Source organism: Apodemus sylvaticus, chromosome 3 (genome assembly GCF_947179515.1).
Source record: "Apodemus sylvaticus chromosome 3, mApoSyl1.1, whole genome shotgun sequence".
NCBI lineage: Eukaryota > Metazoa > Chordata > Mammalia > Rodentia > Muridae > Apodemus > Apodemus sylvaticus.
Genome location: NC_067474.1, coordinates 147,190,625 through 147,208,559, shown reverse-complemented (window position 1 = coordinate 147,208,559; position 17,935 = coordinate 147,190,625). Strand labels below are relative to the sequence as shown.

General features: G+C 50.5%; 1 protein-coding gene across 10 annotated transcripts; it reads left to right on the top strand.

Annotated features, from left to right (window-relative positions):
- The first annotated feature begins 682 nt into the window (after positions 1-682).
- Positions 683-14,627, top strand: Pigv (phosphatidylinositol glycan anchor biosynthesis class V). 10 transcript variants are annotated; one of them, XR_007977120.1, is made up of 5 exons: positions 788-941; positions 3,679-3,797; positions 7,213-8,331; positions 11,107-11,192; positions 11,572-11,670. XR_007977120.1 is itself a non-coding variant. In XM_052177641.1 (5 exons), exons 2-5 carry the CDS (start codon positions 3,720-3,722, stop codon positions 11,845-11,847), a joined length of 849 nt encoding a protein of 282 aa, XP_052033601.1. In that variant the 5' UTR covers positions 788-941; positions 3,679-3,719; the 3' UTR covers positions 11,848-14,627. The 10 variants fall into 10 exon arrangements, 9 of the variants coding, with proteins under 9 accessions (XP_052033597.1, XP_052033601.1, XP_052033594.1 ...); XM_052177641.1 differs by lacking the exon at positions 11,107-11,192 and having other exon boundaries at positions 7,213-7,306; positions 7,931-8,331; positions 11,572-14,627; XM_052177637.1 differs by lacking the exons at positions 788-941; positions 11,107-11,192 and adding an exon at positions 683-781 and having other exon boundaries at positions 11,572-14,627.
- The last annotated feature ends 3,308 nt before the right edge of the window (positions 14,628-17,935 follow it).

The following is a 17,935-nucleotide window of genomic DNA, read 5'->3' as shown; positions in this document are numbered from 1 at the left end:
CCCTCCCTCAGCCAGAGCTGTGGCCAGAGGTTAACCTAGACCCAAGCTACGTTGAGAGGACAGATAACTGAAACCACAGAAGGCTTTGGAATCCTGAGAAACAAGAAATCCACCAACGGAGAAGGATTTATTATCTGTTTCCTTTAAGGAGGGTGCAAAGTTGTTCTAACAGTTTCCGTTACAGGGGTACCAACTGGCCGCTCCTCCCCAACAGACGGTTTTGTTGAATTAGCTTCCTTTTTTTCTTCTTCTTCTTTTTTTTTTTTTTTTTTTTTTTTTTTTTTGGCGCCAGTTCCTGCGACAGAAACTACTTTAGGGAGGAGTCCTGGGGGTGGGTGCTCTCTGCTCTCTGAGGGTTTCCTTCCTTGTCCCCTACGGTCACCTGAGGTGGGACTGCGAACTGAAGCAGGGCAGAGGGCCTTCCAAGCCAGAGGAGGGGAAAGTTTGGGGAGTCCCCTACTTTCTTCTCACCCAGGCGCAGGGTACCGCTGCTCGCCACAAAAACCCCAAGGCGGCTTTCTTTTGCCTATTCATTCATATTGTCTATTGTGTGCCAGGTCCTGTGCTGAGCTGGTGTGGCGGGACAGGCGAGAACGCGCGGCTCTGGCTGCAGTGAATAGGCCTGGGGCAGTGGCCGGTCCAGCCTCGGCCCACACCGGGAAGTCAGAGGCTGCTTACGGCAGGGGACTGGGGCGGGAGCCCCGACTGGGAGCACAGCGCCCGCGCACGCACTGACGGCGAGCGAGGCGGCAAACTCCTCAGGTGTCACCACGCCGCGAAGGTGCGACGCACAGCCTCGGCCCCCGCCCGAGCCGGGGTCAACATGGCCGCCGAGCAGAGGGGCGGGGCGCTCCGAGTCCGGGCAGGAGCGGGGCGGGGCCGCCGTCGGCGGAGCCAGCGCGCAGGCGCGGGACGAGCGGGACCCGGATGGAGGCGCTGAGGTTGGAGCTCCGCGGGGGTGGTCTGGACGCGCGGGCGCGGGGGACCCGGCGCCAGCTCTGGAACTCTGGAGTTCTCCGGGGAGGGAAGCTGTCAAACGAAGGCCGAGAGAAATTAGGCGGAGGCTGTAGAGAAGCCAAGAGCCCCGCCCCTCCGCCATAGCGGCCTCCGGCGCCGCCTCTTCCTTTGCGGCCTCCGGTCCTCGTCTGCTTCCGGCCCTGTTGCCTGGCCCGGCCCCTCGGTTCCCTCGGGACGAAGCCCTGGGCCCGTGGCTCCCTTGGGGTGAGGGTCACTACCCTGTCCCGGGTAGGAATCGTGTCCGAAAAGAGCAGGCTGCGACGGGCTCCCGGTACGGCGGGGCTTAGCAGGAGGAGGCGGCTCGCGCCGCGTTGCCTCTGGGCCAGAGCGCTTCACCCATTGAGAATGTTATCCTTTCCCAGAGAGTCCAGGACTCCAGTTCAACAGTTTCCCAGATCGGTAGGGCCCGTCACCATAAGCTTCCAGCAGCGACATGCGCTGTCGTTGGAGAGAGTACTGGGCTAAGCCTTGGAAATCCTGGCTGGAAAGGAATGCCTACCCTTTGTTAATGGCAAAACTCCCTCATGACTCTGGGTTTTAGAAAGCTGTGCATGAGGAGCTTTAAGTGGTGGGCGTGTCACTTGGCTCCAGTGAACCTCAGTTTTCACATCCATAAAATGGCGATGGTAATTACGCGGTCTTACTGGTGTCTAATGAGATCTCTGGAGCCTATCTCACGGGAAAATTAAAGAATGAAATTAGTTGTTTCCAAGCACGCTGTCGGTTAAGAGTCTGATTTGGCAAGGGGCTTCTTTCAAAGGGGTGTTGGCAAAATAGCTAGAGAGATAATTGACTGTCTTGATTTTACTCGGTTTAACTGTAAACTGAGTGTGGGTTGCGTCTCCTGTGGCCACTGTTGCCAGAGTTTGAAAGAGGGAGGGAATGAGAATCAAGACGCAGAGGTGGATTCAGTACTTTTCCTCTCCCTGCCTCCTTTGTGCGTGAAGATAGGAGGCCAGGGAAGTGGGGGCGGGGAGGGGGGAGAGGAAAGAGGGGAGAGAAAAGAGAAGAGAGAGAGAATGAATTATCCTAGAGCAGAGGAGTACGGTGTACGTGTTCCTGAGATTTATTTGGGTTTAGTGAATACAATGTTGGAAATACGGTGTGTATTCAGAAAATATTGTTTCCTGGGGATGTTCAGAAGCATAACTTTAAGCTGAATTGTCATAAGTAAACCGACATGGAGTTGGGAGGCGAGAGAGGCCTCCTTTTCGCCGGGTCCCCTGGTGATGAAGTAAGCAGCAGGTGCCCCCTCGTGCCGAGGAAGGGGTACTGCCGCTGTTAACCAGGCTTGTTCCCTTGGCGGAGAATTTTTTTTATTTTCTCCCATGGCTTCTGTGACTTTGTCATTTGCCTTTTTTTTTTTTTTAATTCTATTTTGTGTGCATATGTTTATGTATATATGTGTGTGGCTAGCGGTGCGCCACGGAACACCTAAGTGAGGACAGAGAACAACTTTGTGGGAGCGTCTTCTCTCCTTTACCCGCTGGGCCATCTTGCTTTTTAACATGAAACACGACGGAAGGAGTGCTTGGCCCAGTGATTTTAGTTCTAGAGTCAGAGAACTGGTGATTCTCTATTCTGTCCTTGCTACTTCTGCTCTTTGAGAACAGATGTTCATTTACATGCTGGGTCTTGGGAAGACAGTTAGGATGCAAAACCCCAGTCCTCATAAGTAATAGGAAGTTAAAGAGGGCGAGGCACAAGGCAGTGAGAACATAGGGCTGTCTAGTGGGATCAGAAGATTCCAGAAAGCGACTGAGGCCTAAAAGTATAGAGGGTGTTAGCCACGAGAGCGAAGAACGACCGGGCTCTGGCTATTCTTGCTTAAACACAGTACGAGCCATGACTGCTTTTAAATTGTGCTTTTTTTTTCCTAAAAAAATGCCTTGATGTGCACTCTGCCTCGGAATGGCATTGGATTTTTGCGTGAGTTTGCTGCCACTCCCGCAGAGATGGGAAATCGCTGTTTACTCCATCCCTAGTGGTAGACTCTGTCTTCCCCGTAAGTTTGTTTTAGCAGTGGGAGCTGGCCGAAGTCCTGCTGAGTAGTGGTTTTCTTTTCCTTCTCCACTTAATTTAACAGACCAGCTGAACACACATCAGAGAGCAGAGCTGGCATGTGCAGTTATTACAGGCTTCTAGGATGGTTCTGTGCCCCACTCTGGGGACTCTGGTTTGGGAATTCATTTATTATTCTGGGCAAAAGGGAAAAGGGCACAGCCAAATAGTAGCAGCCATGACACTGACTTGTGTAGTACCTGGTAGTCCATCCATTTTACCAAGGTGACGAGTTTGTGAGATTGGAGGGGTGTTGAATAGTGTCCTGGTTTACGCATACAGGACTGAGTCTCAGAGGGTCTAAGGGAGAACTTGACAAGTGACAGAACTGGGCCTTGAACCGGGGTCTTTGACTCCTACATAAAAGCATCTCAACAGGCTTCTAAAAGTTCTGTGAGCTTAGCGGTCCACCTTTGTGCTTATCTGACTAGACTGCAGTACTTCAGAGGGACAGCCAGTGGCCCATCTGCCTTCAAGATACTTTTCCCACCAGAAGTCGGGTGCTCAAGTTTGCCATAACAGTGCTGAGTGGGCGGCTCCTCTGGAGAAAATGTTATTTGATTTGGGCCACTGTGTGACATTTTCTTCCTTGGGTGTTAGACTTGAGAAGCCTGAGGAGGCTCAATCCTGGCGGTGAGAGGATGGGACTCCTGGACCCGTCCCAGAAGGAGGTGCTGAAATTTGCAGTAAGCTGCCGCATCCTGACTCTGGTGCTACAGGTCAGTCTCCGACCCTCTCCCTGAGCTGGTGTGCCTCAGCATGCAGTTGAACACATGCAGACAGAGACCTGGCGGCTGAGAAGGGAGCAAGAGCGAGTCCTAAAAAGTTATTGATCACGTGTCTTCCGCATGAAGCAGCAGAGGCCAGGCAGGTTAAATGATTTGTCCAAGGCTAAAGACTCACACTTCCTAGCTCCCTACTCAAAGAAGAGGTTTTCCCAACAGCCGTAGCTACCTGATGATCTTGTCAACAGAGGTACTTTTAAGGTGTGACAGCTCAAAGTATTGCACAGGGCTCTCTCTCTTGGCGTTCAAGTTCTGTGCTACTTGAGTGGGAGAGAGGAGCCACTTTCAAGTTTTGAGACCATCTCTGAATATCCACAGAACTGAGCCCCTCTCCTCCTTACTGTTTTAGATTTTCAGTTCTCAGTGTTTGCCCTTTACCAACCCTTCCCCCAGGCTTCCTTATATACTTTAATCAAAATCGCACATATATGAATTATTTGGTGCCTGGTGTTCTGCTCTGTACTCTAGAGTTGCTGAGTTGACATAATGACGCGTGTCTATCACTCGTATCTGGGGCTCCTAGCTGCTTCCGTTGTAGAAACCTTTTCTCTCCTCCCTTCCCCTAGTTTAACCCCTCTGTGCTTCCAGCTCTGAATCTTTCCTCCCCATCATATGAAGCACTTCAGGTTCTGCTAACTTTGGGCATTAAAGAGTCTTCAACTTAGTGGCCTGTGATTGTCACTCCGTTCCATTTCTTTTCACTAGAGTGGCCTGATGAAGAACCTGACAAAGAAGGAAAAGGTCCTTAAGTGAGCCATGCTCTTGTTACTAGGCTGGGGAGCCTGACTCAGTGATGGCTCTGCACAGCGTCAGCTGAGCTCCTGGTAGAACCAAAGGGGCAGTGTAGCAAGTCAACATCTGGGAAGGGGACAGGGCCGCTGGGTTCTCAGTCACTGTGGGCTTGGAAACTGTATTTCCTCGGGACCAAAATGATAGTAAGTACTTATTCCCAACACTGTGCTAAATTGTGAGCAAAAGGTCATGTTTTCCCTCAAGTAGCTGACAACCTAATGAGGCAGAAAGACATAGAACAATAAATTGATTTCATTCTCTGTCCTCACCCTTCAGCTATAAAGCTAGTGCTATCAGTTCTAGCCCAAGCTCCTCCAGTGTCGCTGGCATCTCTATCAGTGACAGTGACTCTGAAGGCTTTAAGTACCCGTTCACTGGCACTGCTTCTGTTTCTGTCTGCGGTTTCAACAGTAAGAGGATAATACACTCCGCGCCTGATCCCTCACGTCACCGTCCTGCCTCCTTCCAGGGATCTTGACTTCACTGCTTGCAGATCGCAGCTCAGTAGCCAGCTCCTGCCAGAGAGTCTGTTTCCCGTGCCTTACTTTGACCATTCTCCTGTCTCTGAAGCTCACTCTATTCCCACAGATCAGATTTTTTCACTCTCTCTGGCCTTGTAGTCTGTGGAACCTTCCATGTCTCTTTGGCCTTCAGCTTCCTCGGTTACAGAGCTGAGTGTGCTCCGCTGAGGTAATCATTCCCACGCATACAGACAGCTCTCTTGTCCCGCTAGCCCTGTTGCACTCCTGAGACAACAGTCTAGTCTTGGTAAACACAGCGACCTGCCTCCTCCGTGCCTACAGCTTCCCATTAAAACTGCAAGTATATCAACTACACAAACTAGCCTTTAAACATACAAGGTTAACTGAGTCATTGGCACCACCTGGAAGTCCTGGTGAATTTCCATAGCCCACTCACCCTCCTGTTCTCTCAAATGTTTTCTGCACGTCAGTTACCTGGGGGACATGTTATAGACTGTAGTGCAGGATGGAGATGTAGCATAATGTATGAGACTCTGGATTTGTTGTTGTTGTTGTTGTTGTTTGTTTTGGTTTTTTGGATTTGGTTTTTTTCAAGACAGGGTTTCTCTATGTAGCCCTGGTTGTCCTGGAACTCACTCTGTAGACCAGGCTGGCCTTGAACTCAGAAATCCGCCTGCCTCTGCCTCCCAAGTGCTGGGATTACAGGCGTGCGCCACCACTGCCCAGCTCCACAATTTTTAAAAAAGATTTATTTTATTATTTGTATGAGTATTTTGCTTGTGTGCTTGTTGCATACCACATGCATACAGTGCCAAAGGAGGGCAGCAGAATCTTTGGAACTAGAGTTCCAGACAGACAGTTGTGAGCTGCCCTGTAGGTGCTAGGAGCCAAACCTGGGTCCTCTGAAGTAGCAGCAGGGCCTCCTAACTGCCCGGCTCTCCAGGCTTGATGAGCTGTTTCGAGTCCATAACAACTTTCCCCAGTACTGTGAAGTAGTAATTCACATTCCTAGGTAAAAACTCAGGAAAATCAAATAGCTGTGTCCTTCCCCTACCCACATGTGTCCCCATGGCTTTATTACTGGAACAGGATGAATCCTCTCTCTGCTTACCTGCCCTGTGTTCTTTCCTGCCCCCTGCATGCTCAGTGGTTTCTTCTCACTGGCTTATTCTAGTGATGTGCAAAAATTTATCTCTACCTGCTTCCCTACCCCAAGCAGACTTGGTGACACAAACTCCTAACCAGCACTGGGCATGCAGGGGCACGGTCACTCTCAGCTCTCTTGCAGGTGAGCCCCAGTCCCCCATACATGAGACTGTCCTTTTTACTATACATCCGTGGAGCAGCCCCGGGTGTCCCTTCATGCACAGTCCCCCTGTTTCTGTTAGCTGGGTGGCTTCACTTACCCCATTCTGCTGTGATAGCTCCTCATGGGTCGCCAGTCACCTATAAAGACTCTGTTTGTGGAAATCCATGCTCAGCTTCCCTTCCTCTTACTGGGCCTGTCAGCAGCATTTCAGTCTCTGTCATGGCTTTCACTTGGTTCTAAGACACTGCTTTCCTCTGGGCTTCCTCCCCACCCCCAACTCCTCGCTCCCTCTTCCAGCTGTGTGCCTGGAACTCACAAATAACTGCTGCCTCTGACTCCTGAGTTGAGAGGGTTGAGGCAGCTTATGCCTTGTGACACACCTGGCTTTGTGCTTCCTCCCCATGCTGGGTCCTTACGTCCTTTCCCCTACTCCATCCTCATCCTTGAGGGCTCCATGCACGGAGCCCTTCTCTGCCTTTGAGTCCTCCCCAGGAGGCGCCTTCAGCCTCCTCACAGCTGAGCAGCGTACCTTCCTAATTCCATATCCAATTGGTATGAATCCTCAGCTGGCTTCTACTGGAGACTCAGGCGTCTCCTGTTTGGTTGACTTCTGCTCTAGTGTCAAACTTACACTTAATTAGTTAGCATTGGTGCTCTTTCCTACAGAGACACACACAGAGGCCAACAAGTCTGTTCTTTGTATTTTATTAAGTGGTAATTCTTTTCTTGCAGTCACTCACCAACATCCTGGTTCTTCACCCCACAGGCACTCTTCAATGTCATCATCCCAGATCACCAGGCAGATGCCTTTTCTCCTCCCCGCCTGGCCCCCTCAGGCTCTGTGGATCAGCTTGTGGAAGGTCTTCTGGGTGGTCTGTCTCGATGGGACGCTGAACACTTCCTGTTTATTGCTGAGCACGGCTACCTTTATGAGCACAACTTTGCCTTCTTCCCTGGCTTCCCCTTGGCCCTGCAGATGGGGACTGAACTGCTGAGACCCTTGCAGGGCCTCTTGAGCCAGCGCAGCTGCCTGCTAATCTCTGTAGCGCTTCTCAACTTCCTGTTCTCCGTGCTAGCTGCAGTCGCACTTCATGACTTGGGTTGTCTGGTTTTGCACTGTCCTCGCCAGGCCTTTTGTGCAGCGCTGCTCTTCTGCCTCAGCCCTGCCAATGTTTTCTTGGCTGCTGGTTACTCGGAAGCTTTGTTTGCCTTCCTGACGTTCAGCGCCATGGGGCAGCTGGAGCGGGGCCGAGGCGGGGCTGGTGGGCTGCTCTTTGCTCTTGCGGCTGGGGTGCGCGCCAATGGCCTGGTCAGCGTTGGCTTCCTCCTGCACGCTCAATGCAGGGGCTTTTGTTCTTCTCTGGTGGTGCAGACCTGGAAACAGCTCCTCAAGCTGATGGCCTCTCTGTGCTTGTCAGTGCTCACGGTCAGCCTTCCCTTTGCCCTCTTTCAGTATTATGCCTATACCCAGTTCTGTTTGCCAGGCTCAGCCCACGCCATCCCTGAGCCCTTGCTGCAGCTAGCTTCGGACAAAGGCTACCGCCTTGCAGGACGGAGTGAGCCCCCGTGGTGCACCTGGGCTCTTCCTCTAATATACAGCTATATTCAGGATGTCTACTGGAATGTTGGTCTTCTGCGATACTATGAACTTAGACAGGCGCCCAATTTTCTACTAGCTACACCAGTGACTATACTGGTTGTGTGGGCAACCTGGACATATGTGACCACCCACCCTTGGCTCTGCTTTACACTTGGGCTGAAAAGGACCAAGGACAAGGAGAGCCTGGAGAAGCCCCATCCTGGTTTCCTCAGTCCAAAGGTGTTTGTGTACCTGGTCCACGCTGCAGCGCTGCTGATCTTTGGAGGTCTGTGCATGCATGTCCAGGTGAGGTGGGTTTCTGCCTGGGGAGGCTGTGTGGGTATATGTACAACCTGAAGGTCAGGGAGGACAGGTAGCTGTCTCACTCAGTGACATGCTTCATTTAGTCAACTGCTATTAGAGCAGACAGATGTGATCAGATACCACTATAATCCACCAACTGAGGAAGATGGGTGAGGAAGATTTTGAGTTGAAAGTTAGTTAGCCTGGGCTACAAAGCAATTTTCAGACGCACATAGGCTAACTAACCAGAGAAACACAAACCTGAGGCTTTCTTTGTTCCAGAATCTAAATTTTTTTGTTTGTTTTGTTTTGTTTCTTGAGACAGGGTTTCTCTGTGTAGCCCTGGCTGTCCTGGAACTCACTCTGTAGACCAGGCTGGCCTCAAACTCAGAAATCTGCCTGCCTCTGCCTCCCAGAGTGCTGGGATTACAGGCGTGCACCACCACTGCCCGGCCAGAATCTAAATCAGAGCATGAGTAGGACAAAATTATTGCCTTAGAGAGTCTCGTGATATGACACAGAGACAGACATAGCGGACAGTAGGAGCTAGGGATGGAGTTCCGTTGGTAGACACTTGCCTGGGATGTATGAGACCTCAGATCCTTCCCCATACTGCATAAGACTGCCTGCGATCCCTGCACAGGGGAGGAGGAGGGGCTCTGTGAGTGCCAGGCAAGTCTCCCTCAAAAAGACAAAAAAGATTGGTTCACTCTTTACTACATAGTGAGTTTGAAGCCAGCCTGGGCCTTTGTGAGATGCTGTTTGTTTCAAATTATAGTATTGCTGTTAGGAGATTTAAAAAAACAAAACAGCTGAGTGGTGGTCACAAGAATACCTTTCATCCCAGCACTCAGAGGCAGCCGGATTTCCTGGTCTACAGACTGAGTTCCAGGACAGCCAGGGATGCACAGAGAAACCCTCTCAAAAGACAAAACAAAAAACAAAAAAATTAATCCCAGTGGCTGGGTCTCTGAGTTTGAGGTTAGCTGGGACTACACAGTGAAACTCTGTCTCAAAAAATAAAATCTACTGGGAGCTGGAGAGATGGCTCAGCGGGTAAGAGCACCGACTGCTCTTCTGAAGGTCCTGAGTTCAAATCCCAGCATCCACATGGTGGCTCACAACCATCTGTAATGAGATCTGATGCCCTCTTCTGGTGCATCTGAAGACAGCTACAGTGTACTCATATAATAAATAAATCTTTAAAAATTAAAAAAATCCACCACCAGACAGGGTAACACACAGTTGTGATTCTTGTGCTTGGGAAGCAGAAGCAGAGAAATCACTTCCAGATTAAGGGTTGGCCAGCCTGATGTTTACAGTAAGTTCTCAGCCACCTAGATCTACATACTGAGGTCCTACTCAAGAAACCAAACAAAAGTTCAGATAGGAGGAGTAGTACAGTTATGCTGAGTATAGCTGAGTGGTAGAGTATTGCTTATTTGCCTAGCATGTGAGAATCCCTGAGTTCAATTCCCAGCCCTGAAATGAAGAGGGCGGGGTGAAATAGCTAGTGCAGGCACTTGCTGCCAAGCCCGACTGAACTGGGCTCTGCCTTGGAGTCCATATGTTGGCAGAGAGGAACTGACCACACACACACAGTGTTTTTATTGTGGATGTGGGAAAGTACCTAACTCACTAAGGAAGGAAGGTATCATATGTAAAATGGGTTCTAAAGAGAACAAACCCACTTCCTATATAAGAGGTTTGTAGGAGTGGAGAGATGGCTAAATTGATGAAGTGCTTAGAGCACAAACAGATTTAGCACCCACATAAAAAGCCAGGTGTGGTGGCAGACCACTGGTGTGTTGGGCAGCCAGTTTAGCAATATATCCAGGTTCATTGAAAATCCGTCTCAGAAGTTCAATACCTAGACTGGGCGCTGGTGGCGCATGCCTTTAATCCCAACACTTGGGAGGCAGAGGCAGGGGGATTTCTGAGTTCAAGGCCAGCCTCTGGTCTACAGAGTGAGTTCCAGGACAGCCAGAGCTACACAGAGAAACCCTGTCTCGAAAAAACAAAAACAAACAAAACAAAAAGTTCAGTACCATCCTGGTGTACATAGTTTGAGGTCAGCTTGCGCTACATAAAATTCTGTCTCCAAAAACTGGGGAAGGAGTGGACAGGAGCAAAGGGTGAGGGCTGTGTGAGGCAAGGCGGGGTGGGACTGCAGTCCTGGAGTGTCGGAGGGAAGAGGCTCTTGTTCGCTTTCCCAGGACAAGGGGCCGAGATGCATATTTCCATGCCAAAGCAGACCAGGCTTCCAGTTCTCCCAGCATCCCTCTGTCCCTCCCTTTCATGCCCTGCCCTCCCCAGAGGCTCCTCCCTATAATCCAGACCTTGGGGGGGGGGTGTCTGTCCATCTCTCTTCCTCTCCTCTTCCACTCTTTCTTTCTCTCTCCCTCCCCATCTCCCCTTTTCCTGTGACAGGCTTTCCTGGCCTTAGTCCTTGGGGCCAGTGAACTCACCTGAGTGCAGCTTCCCAGTAAACCTGCCTTGAGTATAATCTAAACTGGCGTGAACTGGCTCATTTCGCCTTTGGTGAAGAAGTAAGCTATCAGTTCTCTCAGGGAGCTTTCCCTAGTACAGACTGCCATATTGGCCTTTTATGGTGTCTTGAGCACAGGCATCTTGTCCAGGACTTAGGGGTGGTGGTGACAGTACAGGATCAGAGGTTTGATTTTGTGTCCAATTTTGAAGTTCTTGGCTGTCTCCAAGGAAGTCTTGTCCCTACACTGACCAGTTCTGACAGTTTGTGCTGTTCTTCGAGCCATGTAGTTAGGTGAGAGAAGAGAACCGTAATCTGTGTCTGCGACGGGATCAGCTTTGAAGTGACAGCCAGGCAAGCTCAAACTTTGAAGGAGGTGAGAGCGCTTGGAGACTTGGCTCAGAATTCTTGTGAGATGGGAAAGGTTGAACTAAGGACCAGAGACCTGCTGCTTCTCTCTGCTCTCATTCCTTGTGATAAGGAGCCTCTTCAGGCTCCTGCTTCCAACGCAGACTGCAGAGACTGTGGGTAAAATTAGACCACATAGACCTTTTGTATTGGTTGGCCCGTTACTGTGGTAATCACAGAGACTGATTATTGGGAATTCAAGGTTTGTCTGGCTAATGGGCATACATCATTAAGAGGCAGCTCTGCAGCTTTTGCTGACTTTGCTTTTCCAGTGGGATTGTTTTAGTTGTCAGGCCATGATTCGCCCAGTCGCATCACTGACGCTCCAATCCACATGACTTTTCCAGGTTCTCACACGATTTCTGGGCTCTGCCACTCCCATCATATACTGGTTTCCTGCTTACCTGCTTCAGGATGGAGAGCCACTGCTGAGGGGTGTGGACACGGCACCTCAGAAGCTGCTGAGGCCCACACCAGCACAGAAGGCCCCCAGGAACTGGGTCGTGGAACTCTTGTACAACTGGAAGACCTGCTCTCCAGTCACAAAATGCATTCTAGGCTACTTCCTGACCTACTGGCTCCTGGGACTAATTTTCCATTGCAACTTCCTGCCTTGGACTTGACCTGGAGTGTCAAGGGACAGACTGGAAGCTAATTTAACTCGGGGTATGAAAGCTCTAAGACACACTGGCTGGGACTGCCTGCACACCCCGGAGAATGCCCAGCAGGATCTCCCAAGTCTCTCTGGAGGCCAGTTAAGAAGGGAAGGTGTGAGCACAGGAGCCCCTCTCCTCCTGGGCAGGGCATTGGGGAGGGACTTCACTGCTCAGTACAGCTGTCTCAGATCGCCCTGGTCAGCAAGTATCAGGCAATCTTAAACCTACTACTGATTCATGTGTAAGTCTTTGTCTTTTTGTTTTTCAAGAGAGGGCTTCTCTGCATAGCCCTGACTGTCCTGGAACTCACTCTGTAGACTTGGTGTATGTAGGCTCCTCCTGCCTCTGCCTCCCAAGTGCTAGGCTGCCACCGAATGTGAGCCGCCACTGCCTAGCCGTTCCCAATGGCGGGTACTGCCTGCTCTAAAGGAGAGCTTTCTCAAGTTTTCTTTTTTAAAGATTTATTTATTATATTCATATGTGTGCACTGTAACTGTCTTCAGACACATCAGAAGGTGGCATCAGATCCCATTACAGATGTTTGTGAGCCACCATGTGGTTGCTGGGATTTGGACTCAGGACCTTTGGAAGAGCAGTCAGTGTTCCATTGTTCTTAACCACTGAGCCATCTCTCCAGCCCTGCAGTTTTCTTTCTTTTCTTTTCTTTTCTTTTCTTTTCTTTTCTTTTCTTTTCTTTCCTTTCTTTCTCCTTCTCCTCCTCCTCCTTTTTTGTTGTTGTTGTTTTCAAGACAGGGTTTCTTCTCTGTGTAGTCACAACGTGGTTGCTGGGAATTGAACTCAGGACCTCTGGATTGAACTTAACCGCTGAGCCATCTCTCCAGGCCCTGAAGTTTTATGATACGTGTGTGTGTGTGTGTGTCCGTGTGTCCTACAGACTATGAACATCTTAAAAACTCCTTTTTGTAATGAATTAGTTTTTCTGGAGGGGGGTGGTCCGGGGAGTTAAGGTAGGGTCCCTCTGTGCAGCTCTGGCAGTCCTAGAACTTGCTTGCTATGTAGATCTGGCTGGTCTAGAACTCAGAGATTCTCCTGCCTCTGCCTCCTGAGGGCTGGGAGTAAAGTCTGCTCCACAGGCTCTGCCAAGCTAGCTCTATGACGATAGGGGGCTGAGGCTAGAGCCCAGTGGTAAAGTATGTGAGGCCCTAATGTCAGTAATCAATGTCACTCGGTCACAGCACAGGGTCTGAGTCTTGGCTCCTGGTCCTCATTTTCAGCTGTATGATCTAACGCTACCTTCAGAGCTTTTACCTTCTCTGAAATTAAGGAGGAGACTCCTTCCCTGGGGTGTGGTTTAGGCCTTAAATCTTGAGGCTACCTTAAACAAAAGATGACAATCTCAATACCTGGAGGCTCACGCATGATCTAATCGGAAAGTCCTCCATTTCCTTTGATCGGCTGGAAACAGCCTCCCCACAACCCCTGGGAACAACTCTGAATAGACGCTGTCTTGGGTGAGTAATGACACCCAGTGCAAAAGGGTGACCCAGGATGACTGGTTTTCCATTCCTAAAGATCAGGCTTGATTGGTAGGCATGAGTCAGAGGCACCGACACCACAGCACTGATGGAGGAGCATTGTAGCTAAGTCCTCCCAGGTTGTCACAGTAGCATCTGCCCTGCTGCCTGGCTCCCTTTGGTTACTAACAGTAGTATCACTGACCAGGAGGAATGTGGTAACTCCTCTCTCAACACTCCATGAGCTGAGGCCAGAGGTGAGCAGAACAAGACCCTGTGCACACGAATAGACAGTGTCCCTACTGCGCAGAGCTTGGGCCGTTTTGAGCCAGGTAACTTTGACTCAGTGTCGTCATCCTTCTCACGCCCTCCCCACTGGGCCAAAACTTCCAATAAGCAGCATTCTTCAAAACAGATGGCAATCAGCAGTGGCTTCTGGAAAGCTGAGAGTTGGAATTTGGACACACTCCCTCCAACCGTGACAGAAAGCTCAACTTGCCAGCTGAAGGGAAGCTCCTGGCCGAGGCCCAGCACCCTCCGTGGGAGCCTCCAGCCAGCCTGGCCAACGAGCGTTCCCACCCATCACCACAGCACTAGCACAGCCAAGCACTTGGGCCAGAGTCAAATGCTACGGAAAATGTACACACAGATTGGGGCAGCCCTCTGCCTTCTGCCAAGACACCAAGTGCCCTTCTTGGCAAAAGACAACACTTCTCCCCATGTCCCCAGCTGGCAGAGACTGCTGTTGCTTCCCCAGCAGCTGCAGATCCTAGGACCCCCTCCCCCTCCCGAGAAAGTGCGTGGGCGGAGTGGGCGGAGCCGGGGTCCTTCGGTCTCTCTGCCTCACTTTGCCTCCTTTTGGGGGATAACCAGAAGCGATGGTTCCTCTCCTGGGAGGGGTGACTCACCCCCCACAGAGCTGCTGCCTGCCATCTCCCGTTTGGTCCCCAGAGCCTTCGCTCAAGAAACCCTACACCTGGGGACCCCTGCCAGGCGGCACAGCCACACCTGGAGAAGGCGGCCTCAGGCCTGGGAGGCTGGCTGCTTGGTCTGAGGGCCGGACTGACTTTATGACCAGCAGCTGTCCTTTTAGCGGCCTATTAACAGTCTTTAATAGTCTGAGGGAGGAACATGAAGGGCCCAAGGCAGGAAGCTTCCTGTTTACCCGAGGTCTGAGAATGCCGCAGCTGGGTTGGGCCGCCACGGTTTCAGAGAAAAGTCATTTCCTTCTAAGACCCTGCTAAAATACAAACCAGACACTCCGAGCACCCAGAGGTGGATGTCTTTTTGTTCTTTAATGAAGGTGGGGAAAGAGGAAGTTTTGGCGGGTCCCCCTGGGGTGGGGCGCGCGGAAGTCTGGATCTAAAAATGTAAAGTGTGGAGGCTTAAGCGATTTTAAATGGATTCTTTTAAACAGTCGTTTATTAATGCTTATTTTGGACTAAGGAAGGCCTAGCCACGCCTCCTGTCCTCAAGTGTCTTTATCGAGTTGCTGGCCAGCACACAGGAGCATTCATTAGGGAAGTGGTAAATTCTTTAAAAAGCAGCATTTTAGTGTGTGTGCGCGTGAACACGAACATCCTATAGGACACGTGGAAGTCAGAATTGCCCTCTGGTTGAGCTAAGTAAGTTCTTTTATTACGAGAGTCATGGGGATAAAACTAGGCATGCCAGGCTCGAGGGCAAGTGCCCTCACCCACCGAGCCCTCTTGCTGGCCCAGAAGTAGTATACTGAGGCATAAAGGACACTCTTTGTTATCTCTCTATATCCTTAATTTTCTTGGGTAAAGATGATGAATTAAAGGTTTAATTTGAAGATGGTGTCGTGCATCCGTGCTATCCCTGCCCTTTTGAGGTGGAGCAGCCTAATGCGGTGCACTCCTTCAATCCCAGCACTTGGAGGCAGAGGTAGGTGAATCTCTGTGAGTTGGAGGCTATCCTGGTCTACAGACTGAGTTCCAGGACAGCTAGGGCTACATAGTGAGACCATGTCTCAAAAAAAAAAAAAAGAAAGAAAGAAAAGAAAAAGGACTGGACAGTTGCCTCAGTGGTTAAGAGCCTCAAGTCCTGTTCCTGCAGGGACCCAGGTACAGCCACCTAGAGCTGTAGCTCTGCAGAGCCTGCACCGCTGTGCACATCCCCACATGGGAACACACATAAACACATTTTAAAATCTCAGGCCTAGAGAAATAGCTCAGGGGTTAAAAGTGTTAGCATTTTGTCTAGGCCCCACCCCTCAGTTACCTGGCAACGGTCAGGTGTGCCTGACTCACTATAAAAGGGGCTGCTTGCCCCTTCCACACTCTCTCTTGCTCCTGCCTTGATCCCTCTCTGTCCTCTGGCTCCTTCCCTCCCCTTCCTCCCCCTCTCTCTGCCTTTCTCTGTTTCTACTACCCTCTTTTTTTTTTTTTCAAGGATTGTATTTATTTTAAGTATGTGAGTACCCTGTTGCCTTCAGGCACACCAGAAGAGAGCACCAGATCCCATTACAGATGGTTGTGAGCCACCATGTGGTTGCTAGGAATTGAACTCAGGACCTCAGGAAGAGCAGCCAGTGCTCTCAACCACTGAGCCATCTCCCCAGCCCCCTCTACTACCCTCTTAACTCCCCTCCCCTCCCCGTGTCCTGAATAAGCTCTGTTCTATAATGTACCCCATTTTTGTGGCTGGGCCCTCGGGAAGGGAGGCCTCAGCATGGGCCAGCCGGCACCTCCTTCCCCCACCTCACCACATTCCACCAAAACACATTCCCTTTCCTTACGTGTTTATAAACAAGAAGTGCTTACTGCTCTTGCAGAGGTGAGGAGTGTGGTTCCCAGCACCCTTGTGGGCAGCTTCAGACTCCCCCCACCCCCACCCCGTAACTCCAGCCCAGGGTCTGACATTCTCTTTTGGCTTCCGTGAGCTCCTGAGCACGCATGGCATGGACTCACACAGATACATATATACATAAGAACAGTCACGTCTTCAGAGAGCTCAAAGCAGGGAATGTGTATACTATCTCTCCCATGCCCCAGTAGCTTACCTGTCACACCAGCCAGGTAAGCGCTGAGCCGGTGAGCCGCATCCCCAGCCAGAGTGACTACAGCAGACAGGAAGTGAGTCAGGGAGGAGCGCTCAGCTGGAAGGGGGCCAAGGAATCCTGGTAAGATCTGCCTTCAGAGCCAGCCCACTGTGGACTAAAGCTGTGTGAACCTGAGGCACGGGCTCAGCCTGTCTGCCCTCATCTGTGTTGTACCTAACTGGTCCCCGGAGTTCTTATCCATGAACTCAGTCACCCTTATGGTAGATGTTACTTTGGGTTTTTGGGTTTTTTTTTTTTTTTTTGAGACATCTCCTGATAGTCCTTATTGACCTTAGACTCTACACACCCCAGGCTAGCCCAGAACTCTCCATCCTCCAGATTGAGATTATGCATGTACACCACCACACACATCAGAGAGAGTTGAGTGGCACAGGTTTTTAATCTCAAAACCTAGAAGACCGAGGCGGCCAGATTTCTGTGAAGTCTAGGTAGACTAGCCTGGTCTACATAGCAAGTACCTGGATAGCCAGGCTTACATAGTGAGACTGTATCCAAAAAAATAAAAGAAGAAAGAAAGAAAAGAAAGAAACACTTGAAAAAAGAAATTGATCAGTACTGAGTGTTGTGTTTTATAAAAAGATAAGGGGGAGGAATATGTTTTGTGGAGGTGTGGGAGAGGGGTGCCTTGGCGGGCCCATGCTGAGGCCTCCCTTGCCCCTGAGGGACCAGCCACACACAGTATAGAATGGAGATTATTCAGGGCGGGGGGAGGAGTTGGGGGGTAGAGACAGAGAAAGGCAGAGAGAGAACAGAGAAGTAGACACCATGAGCACGTGGAGAAAGGGGGGAAGGGAATGAGAGGGGGAAGAGCAAGATGACAGGGGGAGCAAGAAGGCAAGAGAGAGAGGAGGGGGGTGAGCAGCTCCTTTTAATGTGAGTCAGGCACACCTGGCCGTTGCCAGGCAACTGTGGGCGGAGTTTAGACAAAATGCTAACACTGAGTATATTGACTTTTTCCATTACTTCCTAAATAACACAGTACAACTGTTTATATACCAATTCCACATTAAGTATTATAGACATATTTGAAAGATGCAAGAGAATTACTTACTTAGGTTATTTACAAAACCTATGTCATCTGTATTTTTGTGCCTGAGGTTCCCTTCATAGACCCTGGGGACAGTTCTCTGGGTCACTGAGGAGAGACTGTACAGAACATGGATAGGAATAATATAGTCGTACAGAATAGTTATAAAAATTAAATTTCGACACTTGGATAGCCTTTAGAACAATGCTAACAAAAAATAGCTGCATCTTGGAGCGTACTGTGCCATCGGCATTTCATGCGCTGGGACAGTGGACTCGGATTCTAGGACGGGTGGGGAGGCGTCCACACAGTGACTGCTGCAGCAGCGCTGGGGAGGGGAGAAGAGGAAGAAGGCACTGTGGGGCTTTGGGCAAATGGCTGCACCTCTGCAGACCTGTCTTCACATTGTGTGGAGCTCAGTCACCCTGGCCGAGCTGCTCCTCACAGTCCCTTGGAACTGGAACGGGG

What these genes read in the sequence shown, in the direction of transcription:
- Pigv (XM_052177637.1), top strand. Translation starts at nt 3,720, where the DNA reads ATGGGACTCCTGGACCCGTCCCAGAAGGAGGTGCTGAAATTTGCAGTA. An exon ending in TCCTGACTCTGGTGCTACAG is followed by an intron (nt 3,798 to 7,212) that starts GTCAGTCTCCGA and finishes TTCACCCCACAG; the next exon opens with GCACTCTTCAATGTCATCAT. An exon ending in GTCTGTGCATGCATGTCCAG is followed by an intron (nt 8,332 to 11,571) that starts GTGAGGTGGGTT and finishes TGACTTTTCCAG; the next exon opens with GTTCTCACACGATTTCTGGG.